The sequence below is a fragment of the Berghia stephanieae genome, chromosome 3 (assembly GCF_034508935.2).
Source record: "Berghia stephanieae isolate SIO BIC M18660-M18661 chromosome 3, UCSD_Bste_1.3, whole genome shotgun sequence".
Taxonomy (NCBI): domain Eukaryota; kingdom Metazoa; phylum Mollusca; class Gastropoda; order Nudibranchia; family Aeolidiidae; genus Berghia; species Berghia stephanieae.
Window position 1 is genome coordinate 2,138,533 of NC_088362.1, and position 10,460 is coordinate 2,148,992.

General features: G+C 36.1%; 1 protein-coding gene across 1 annotated transcript; it reads left to right on the forward strand.

Moving 5' to 3' along the window:
* Positions 1-5,429: 5,429 nt before the first annotated feature.
* On the forward strand, positions 5,430-6,709 carry LOC144966946 (uncharacterized). Its single transcript, XM_078903641.1, has 2 exons — positions 5,430-5,574; positions 5,935-6,709. Exon 2 carries the CDS (start codon positions 5,942-5,944, stop codon positions 6,707-6,709), a length of 768 nt encoding a protein of 255 aa, XP_078759767.1. The 5' UTR covers positions 5,430-5,574; positions 5,935-5,941.
* Positions 6,710-10,460: the final 3,751 nt, after the last annotated feature.

Genomic DNA, 10,460 nt, shown 5'->3' on the forward strand with positions numbered 1-10,460 from the left:
GAAATGTGAAAATATTGTATGAATTAAATTCAATGTTGTCTGCAAATGGCGCTTTGTCCATCATTGAAAATATCTATATACGTTAGAATTCTACAATGGTTTTATGGATGTTTTCTCTATATGGTACTAGAGTAATGTACAGCATTGAATGCAATATAAAATATTTACACAAAGAGTACAGGGGCAATTTTAATGTTGTCACACAGAAACACAAAATGTGATTTTAAAATCATTGACACCAAGAATCTAATTCTATATCAGCGGCACTGAAAAAGTAAAGGTCTATTAACACAATAAAGCTAACATATTATTTTTAATATTTATGGCACCCAGAAAACAACAGAATGTACTCTTAAAATTTTAAAAACCCAGAATTCTCTAGTGGAGGGAGACAATCCATACATGTTCGTCACATCGCGTGCAAACATATGTAGTTGCTCACTTTGAATTAAAGTGGGTTTTTTTTTGTCCAAAGAAAGATCCTTTTGTTATTTTCTTCAAAGGGTCACGTTTACAGATAGAAAGCAAACAATTTTATTTTTAAATTATTTATACCCTGGTGATTAATATAAGAAAATCAAGTTATTTTCCACGGTGTTATGCACAAGGGCAAGGGATTTGATGCCTCTTTCTCCCTTAAAAATAGAGGACGTGATCTTAATAATAATAATAATAATAATAATAATAATAATAATAATAATATAATAATAATAATAATAATAATAATAATAATAATAATAATAATAATAATAATAATAATAATAATAATAATAATAATAATGATAATACCAATAATAATAATAATAATAACAATAATGATATTGATAATGATGATGATGATGATGATAATGATGATGATGATGATGATGATGATGATAATAATAATAATAATGATAACATAACATAACATAACATGTGGTATAGGGCGAAATAGAATAAAATCCCTTGAATGCCTTTAATATTAATAGTAATGCTAGAAATATGTTGAATGAAAGATTACAATAAGGATACACGTGGTAAAGACAATATATCAACTTAAATTATGTACTCATGTATGTGTGATGTACAAACATATATCTTTAACCGTGACATGCAAAGCACACACACACACACACACACACACACACACACACACACATGCATCCATACATATAGAATATAACCATAATAAGATAACAATGCATGATATTTACATACAATATTGAAAGCCATGTAATCCCTTGAAATAACCCATAGATTTTGCATTCTTTGTTTCAAATTCAAGAATGTATTATATGTATATGATCCAGGCAGAATGATTTTGATGGCGACCACTATATGATGACCCTGACCTTGTCTTCCGGCACAGATGAGAATGCCGAGAAAATTAGCCATTAAAATCTTTAATGACTGGTGGAGACTCTCAATGTCTTTTCTGATGATCGAAGCTTTATAGATAGTTCGAAGATGACGTCACTCAGGCCTTTGTTATTGTTTTTGCCATCCGTGTTTGTGAGTTGTTCTCACTAAACTGTATTAACCACACTATAAAAATTCATGGTTACACAGAGTTTGTGTTTTGGTCCGTTATACTTCCGGATGGCAATGTTATGAGCTTCTTAGCCAAGCGCATATATACTATCTATAGCGGCAGTAGTTTTCAAACTTGTCAGTAAGGTCTTTTTCTGTAACTGCCGTGGGCATGGTGTTTTGGTCGTTCTTCATTCCTGTCATGCTGTTTGTCAGATTACATATAGATAGTATGCAGATGACGTCACTCAGGCCTTTGTTATTGTTTTTGCCATCCGCGTTTGTGAGTTGTTCTCACTAAACTGTATTAACCAGACTATAAAAGTTCATGGTTACACAGAGTTTGTGTGCTGATCCGATATACTTCCGGATGGCAATGTTGTGAACTCCTTGGCCAAGCGCATTCTATCAATAGACAGAAGGGCTAGAGCTCAAGTGGTCGCTGGTTGGGATAAGTAAGTAAGTAAGTCAGATCACATATAACCGTTGTCGTAGAGCAACTCTTCAATTTTTCAATTTCAATAGTTGGATTTAGCGGCTCTGATGAGCGTTTTGATTTTATTGTTCATAATATTATTGACAAGATCTTGTCGTTGCCAGAAAATCAAAGAATCAGGTGGACGAGATTGGCTAAATGAAAAGAATATTCTGATTGGATCATGCTGGATCATCACTTGAAGGAATAATAAATTATTATGGTCCTAAAAAATTGTTTGCTCACTTGTCGGCACAAGAGATACATAATATTGTAGGTTGTGCATAGAGTGTTATATCGCCGTACAGATCCCCATGAAGATTAGATATGACAAAGTGTTAAAATTGTGTCAGCATGAAAATGGCTGGTCGGATAGTGAATGAATGAATTTGGCTACCCAGTCTCAGGGACGCTTGCCGTGAACTATGCGGTTGTCATCATGTCCTCTGCTTGTTGGATTCCTTTTGTTATATTTTTCCATGTAACCCCGCCATGTACCGACGTTTTAAGATCGAGCAGATTATGTTCCGTCTTTAGTTTTGATGGAATCGTTTTTGTTGGGTTTTTTTTTTGTAGGCGTAAAAATAGAAATTCTCCTGGTGCTGATTGGAGCAAACGATGGTATGTCTGCAGGTCGCATTTAGCGTTGTTGGTAGAGACGTTGGTGTTCGTCCGCGATGTTTCTTCCCGGCATTGAAGTATTCCTTCATTGTATCATTCTATTTTTTGTTTTGTTTCTTCTTTCTTTTTTTTAAAAAAGGACGATTTTAAAAATCAGAATATACTCTTAAATTTACACTTTCTTAGAATGGTTCAACTCAAGATTCAATGCTTTATGGTTTTTCAAGGCTCATGTACAGGCCAATATCATTTCCATAACGTTTCATTAAATAGGGGTCAATGCCCTTCACCTTCATTTGTTGGTACTCTGGAATAACTTTCCACCCTGTCGGAGACTTTCCTAAAAAGTTGCAAGGTGATTTTATACAATCTGTAGCATGCCACCAACCCGCCCCAACTTCCAAAGCACAGTTTTTCTTCTCTTCGTTCCACATGGCGTAATTCCAGTCCTTTGTTGAGAAGGGCGTATTCTGTAAATTGCCGAGACAGTCCCCCAAAACAATGGTACCTCCTGCGTTTGGATCTTTTGGATATGATATTGTTTTGTCGAATGTGAACGAATAGCGTCGTTTTTCGTTGTGAACAATAAAAGGTTTATAAATACGGTACTCGGGCCAAATGTTGGTTGCTACCTTCAAAACTGTGTAACCTGCCTGTGACAGAGCACGCCACCTGGCAAGTCCCGTCCAGAAATTGAATTCATCGACAAAAAAACCCTTTTTATATTCTTTCCAAGACCTATTAAAATCAATGCTTCCACGGTTATAAAATACGACAACAGAGCTCTGATCAGGTTTCGGTCCGAGGCTACAAACCACTGGAGTCACGTGGATCACTTTCTTTCGGCCATATATTAATTTTAAGTATGTCCTTCTTGGCCGATGATCTAATCCATGTTTTGATAAATCAAGACATTCGGATGGAAGATCTAAACAATTTTTTCCGATCCATCCATTCACACAAGAACATGCAGATGATTGTGGGTTCCAAACTCCGCCGTGAGCACAGTTTTTTGACAGATACTTATGCTTCTCTTCCTTTGTTGAGCATTCAGACATGTTTTTACAGGGGTAGTGATGATAGCAATTCCTTTGGTCGACCATACTTGCCCCAATGCACGCTGAATCCAGATTACAGTGAAACACACACTTATTCAACGTGCCAGCAACTGCCACGAAATTTGAACAGTTTTTATGAATTCTTTCTTCTAACTGACACAACTTTCCGGAGTAAAATCTTGTATCATTTCTGCCAGTCGCAACGTGAAAAATAGGCAACACAATCCCAGGTAGCAAAAAGATATGAAATGTGTTGAAGAACATTCTGTGATAAAAATTATGAAACTGTTTTGAAAATAGTGCATGTAGAATAACTTGACTACGAACTGAATATGCATTTATACGTATCCTCGCAATGACATTCGTAAATGTTGGACCAATTACAAAGCAGATGAGCTGTTCGGAAAACCCGAGAGGCCAAATTTAAAAAAAAATAAACAAGTAATAAACAGAAGCTTCCAACTTTGACATTGTTTGTGCCTTTTATAAATAACGTTTGAACCATTGTTTTCAGACATTTCAAAACAAAATGGTAAAGTCAACCAGCTAAAGAGTTCTTGAATTATTAAAAATACATCTTCAATCGGCGGCTGAATGGAAACAATGGAGCAGCCAAACAGCACAGATATCAATACATTTCAACCTACGAACAATGGATCAAAGAGTAAGTTCAAAACGTTTATTTAAAAAGCCAATCCTGTTAAAGAGTTTGTGCTTTGTTTCGTTCACTTCATATTTTTGATCACCGAGTCCCCCCCCCAAAAAAAAAAAAAAAAACAAACAAACAAAACAAAACAAAACAAAAAACAAAACAAAACAAACAAACAAAACAAAAAAACAACATAACAATACCGAACAACCTATACAAACAATCTACACATGACCGACTCGCCTTATTCATTATTTAATTGGACCAGACGTTTAACTTATTTCAATTCTATTTAATCTCTTACTTCTACTCTTTTCATCCTTTCCATTGCTTTTTTGATACATTCTTGGCTTCATTCTTCGTTCTTCTTCTTCTTCTTCTTCTTCTTCTTCTTTTCTTCTTCTTCTTCTTCTTCTTCTTCTTCTTCTTCTTTCTTCTTCTTTTCTTCTTCTTCTTCTTCTTTCTTCTTCTTCTTTCTTCTTCTCTCTTCTTCTTTCTTCTTCTTCTTCTTCTTTCTCTTCTTCTTCTTTTCTTCTTCTTCTTCTTCTTCTTCTTCTTCTTCTTCTTCTTCTTCTTCTTTTCTTCTTCTTCTTTCTTCTTCTTCTTCTTCTTCTTCTTCTTCTTCTTCTTCTTCTTCTTCTTCTTCTTCTTCTTCTTCTTCTTCTTCTTCTTTTCTTCTTCTCTCTTCTTCTTCTTCTTCTTCTTCTTCTTCTTCTTCTTCTCTTCTTTTCTTTCTTCTTCTTCTTCTTTCTTCTTCTTTCTTCTTCTTCTTCTTCTTCTTCTTCTTCTTCTTCTTCTTCTTCTTCTTCTTCTTCTTCTTCTTCTTCTTCTTCTTCTTCTTCTTCTTCTTCTTCTTCTTCTTCTTCTTCTTCTTCTTCTTCTCTTCTTCTCTTCTTCTTCTCTTCTTTTCTCTTCTTCTTCCTTCTCTTCTTCTTCTTTCTTTCTTTCTTCTTCTTCTTCTTCTTCTTCTTCTTCTTCTTCTTCTTCTTCTTCTTCTTCTTCTTCTTCTTCTTCTTCTTCTTCTTATTGGACGATATTGATTGGTGGGCATCGTTGTTGTTTTTGTGTGTCAAGGTGTCAAGACGTCTTTCTATCTGCTGTGGTGTTATTGTGCATTTATCCTATATTTCTCAAGTAATTGTTGTTGTCTTGGATTGAAATTTATATTGGTCTGTTCGACTCATTTCCCTTTATCTTTTGGACTATATTCCGGACTGTTTAAGTGTTTTGTGTTTTCAGGATTTCCAATTGAAACTGTGAAGGTAGTACAAAATTCTTCAACTTCAACTTCTGCCATTATTTCACCATTCGAGGCATTAAATCATCTCATCATTGTATTATTATTATTATTATTATTATTATTATTATTATTATTATTATTATTATTATTATTATTATTATTTATTATTATATTCAATATCACCGTAACCGTCATCGTCGCTGTTCACCTGTAAACCCTGGTTGTTTTGATTATCTGGATTGTGATTGTTGTGTAAACATTCCGTGTCACTGTTTGTTTTGTCACTCTGTGACAAGAATCGTGAACTGTTTTCTCCCAACCGTAACCCCCCCCCCCCCCAACCTTCTCTCTCTCTTCAACGTACATATTTGATAATAAGTAGCCAAACCATGTCTACCCCAGCTTCCAATGCAAAGAGATTAAGAGGGGGTAGCGACGATCTACCGAGTGTTACTGACGAGATGTGTGAGTTGAGAAGGGAATTCATAGAATTGAGGAATGTAATTGATGGAGTTAAAGACAGCGTGAGCTCGGTTTTAGCGGTGTTGGGGCAACTCAGTACCATTAAAGATCAAATGGACAGGATATTAGAAAATATGAAAGGACAAGAGGAGAGGTTAGACAGGATAGAGGAGGAGGTAAAGATGCAACGAAGTGAGGCGAGAATTGTCAAGGAAGATGTGGGGGTGTTGAGAAGGCGAGTGGAGGTGTTAGAGGCGAGGGCGATTGAGAGTGAGGCCAGAAGCAGGAGGAACAACTTGGTGTTTCACGGTGTCGAGGAGAGGGAGGGAGAGAATTGTTTTGAACTGGTGGCGGAGTTGGTGCGGAAGTGCAAAGTGGAAGGAAGGGTGGTGATAGAAAGAGCGCACAGGATGGGTAGAAGAACGAGTGACAAAAGAAGGCCTGTCATTGCCAAATTCCTTGACTTCAATGACAGGCAACGAGTCAAGCTGGGGAGAAAGCATCTGCCTCCTGGACTTGGAGTAAGTGAAGACTTTCCGTCTGAGATCCGGGAGTCAAGACGCCAATTGATGGCGGATTTGAAGGCAGCCAGGAATGCCGGAAGAGACGCCTGGGTAGCATACCCAGCCAGGCTGATTGTGGACGGCAGGGAAGTGCGGACAGTGAGACCGACGACGACAACAGATCGACAATAGGAAGATGCGCCGCGGAGCCACCTTTCAAATGTATCCTTTTGTGTTTTTAATATCAATGGTAGTTTGGAAATGAAGAAAGAATGTCCTGAATTTGTTGAAAGTATTTATAATTTGATGTAATTTTGTTAAGTGAGACGTGGACGAATGAGAGAAGTAATTTAATGTTAGATGGCTACTGTGAACCGTTCTGCAAACACCGCAAAAGAAAATCAAGGGCCAAACGGGATTCGGGTGGGTTAGTGTGTTATTTCAGGAAGCGTTTGGAAAAGGGTGTGTCAGTTGTAGATTGGGAGTATGAAGATGGTATGTGTTTTAAATTAGATAAGGAACATTTTGGATGGAATGAAAGTGTATATTTATTATTTGTCTACATGAGGCCGTATGGATCAACGCGTAGCGATTTTGAGATAATGTAAGTTGTTTTGATGAACTGTTAAATCAATTGACAAAAGTGACCGATCAGGGAGGGATTATAGTAGCAGGAGACATGAATGCAAGGACGGCGGAGAGAGAGGATTGTTTGACTGTTGACATTAGAGAGAACCAGACAGAAGAGCTTTCGGTAGAGAATGTTTTATGTGAAAGAGATTTCTTATGTAATGACATGACAGTTAGACGTTTTAATAAGGACAAAAAAGTAAATGACTATGGACTGAAATTACTCCAATTATGTTACACATGTGACCTTGCAATATTAAATGGGAGAACAGGGGAGGATAAAATGAAGGGATGCACAACGTTTGGCAATAAAAAAGGGGAGAGTACAATCGACTATGTTATTTGCAATAAGCGGGTTATAGGAAATGTGTGTGGTTTTAACGTCCATGAAACAAATGAAATGTCAGACCATAAGATAATATCGTTTACTTTGAAATTAAATAATAGTGAGCATAGACGGGAGGTAAGTGACGGTTTAGATGGGGTTATGTTGACAAAGTGGAAAGAGGATAAAAAGGAGAATTACGTTACATTATTAAATACAGAAGTGTGTCATAATAAGGTGAGCAATCTAATATATTTGGTACAAACTAACACAGATCCAGAGGTATTAGAGGGTAATATAGTCGAGTTAACAGATATTTTAACAGAAGCAGGGATAGATCATGTAGTTAGGATAGAGGGGAGAGGGGATAAACAAAGGAAAGGGAGAAGAAAGAAAGCACCATGGTATAACGAAGCTTGTCAGATCCAACGCAAAGTATTCACTGAACGAGCACATAAGTTTATAGAGACGGGGACAGTGGAAAACAGGACATTGATGTGTAAGGAAAGGAATAAATACAGGAAGGTATGTAGGATTAACAAAAGAAATTACAGTCGCAAAAAAGCGCAACATTTATTGGATTTAAGTAAGCATGAACCCCAGAACTTTTGGAAGGAAATAAAAAGAAATTCAGTATCACGAAGAGAGCTGCCAGATATAAACTTCTACGACCATTTTAAAACTTTAGAAATAAAGAATCAGGGGTTGGAGAGATGGGTAGGGCGGAGATTGCAGAGGTAGAAAAGGATGTGGGAAGGAATATTATAGATATAGACATTTTAGATAAGCCAATCGAGATGGGGGAACTACACAAAGCAATTAAGGCTCTTAAACGCGGCAAAGCTACTGGAGTGGATAATATGTTAAATGAATTTATTATTAATGCAACTTCAGAAATCAAATTACTGATTTTATCAATTTTCAATAAGATACTGGAATTGGAATATTTCCCCTTGATATGGAGTCAGGGTAGAATTGTGCCGATTTTTAAAAAGGGAGATGAAAGAGATGTGAACAATTATAGAGGGATAACAATAATGAGTTGTATAGGAAAACTGTTTACAAGAGTGATGAATGAAAGACTAAATGTATGGGTGGAGGGAGAGAATGTGTTAAACGAGGTTCAATATGGATTTAGAAAGGGAAGGAGCACAGCAGATTGCCATTTTATTCTACATGGAATTATCGAGATATTGCTATCTAAAGGGAAGAAGCTACATTGTGCGTTTATCGACTATGAAAAAGCATATGACCTTATTGACAGATCCGCATTATTTACAAAATTTGATCAAATCCGGTGTGAGCTCGAAATTTGTCAAGCTATTTAGAAACATGTATTCAAAGGTTGAGCTGGCCACAGGAGGTAAAGGTCAACAACAATTTTTTAAATCAAACAGCGGATTATTACAGGGTGAAAGCACTTCGCCACTTTTGTTTTCGCTGTTTGTTAATGATCTTGAAAGTAAATTAAGTGAAGATTCCATAGGATTACAAATACAGGATATTACAATTAAATTGCTAATGTTTGCAGACGATATGGCAATAATCAGTGAAACAAAAGAGGGTTTGCAGAACGGTTTAGACTCTTTACAAGAATATTGTATGCAATGGGGAATAAAGGTAAATATCAGTAAAACAAAAATCGTAGTATTTAAAAAGGGAGGGAAAACTGGGCAACAAGACAAATGGTCATATCAGGGTAAAAGTATTGAAGTAATCTCGTCATTCAAGTATCTAGGCTGCCATTTTAGCGCATCGGGATCTCTTACAAAATGTACACAAGAAGTAACAAACTCAGCCAGAAGAGCACTATTTTCACTTAGAAAGTATTTTAACACTAACACAGAAATTTTACCACAGATGCAAATGAAACTGTTCAATAGTACTATCTTACCAATACTGAATTATGGGGCAGAAATATGGGGTTTAAGAAGAGCTGATCCAATTGAAAGATTTCACCTCGGTTTTCTTAAATCCATTCTATGTGTTAAGCACAGCACACCAAACTGTTTTGTTTATGGGGAATTGGGGGTGTATCCTTTGCATATTGAAAGAAAAATGAAAGTTATTAAGTATTGGTTGAAACTTATTCGCCCAGGAAATAATGATTGCTCATTCACTCATGCAGTATACAAAGAACTTGTGCAATTGAATATTAATGAACCAAACACAACAACTTGGGTAAGTCTGGTGAAGCAGTTGCTGGATAGGAGCGGAATGGGCCATTATTGGGTTAAACAAAATGTGAAAAATGAAAATTACTTTCTGGCGGTTTTAAAACAACGCTTGGATGACATGTTTCTACAAGAGTGGCACGCTGAGATGTCGATGACGACGTCTGGACGGCTGTATAAACACATTAAAGACACCTTTGAGTTAGAACCATATACGAAACTGTGTAATAAATCTTACAGAGTTGCCATCTCAAAAATCAGATTGAGTTCTCATTTGTTTTATATAGAAAGGGGTAGATGGGGCACAAGAAAAGTAGATAGAAATGATCGTAAATGTCCTACTTGTGACGTAATAGAAGACGAATACCATTGTCTAATTGAATGTTCGAGGTATACGCAAGAGAGAAGAAATTGCCTGCCGGAAAAACTGAAAAATAAACCAAGTATGTTTGAATTTATCAAATTTTTGAAATGCAGAGACAGTAGACAGCAAGGTGATTTAGGTAGACTTTGCTTTAAGGTACAGATCGAACACAAGAAATATTTACAAGTATAATTGTGGTTTCCACGGCAAGGAAAACTTATTAAAATTGATGATAGAGAGAATAATGCGATTGTTTGTTTGTTTTCATTTGTTTTTGTCTGTTTAGTAACTGCAGTTCTGATACTAAGATGTGGTATATTATACAAAATATGACATGTTATATATATATATATATATATATATATATATATATATATATATATATATATAAGTATGTGTGTGTGTGTGTGAGTGTGTATTTGTGTGAGAAAGTGGGGTGGGGGGGGGGGG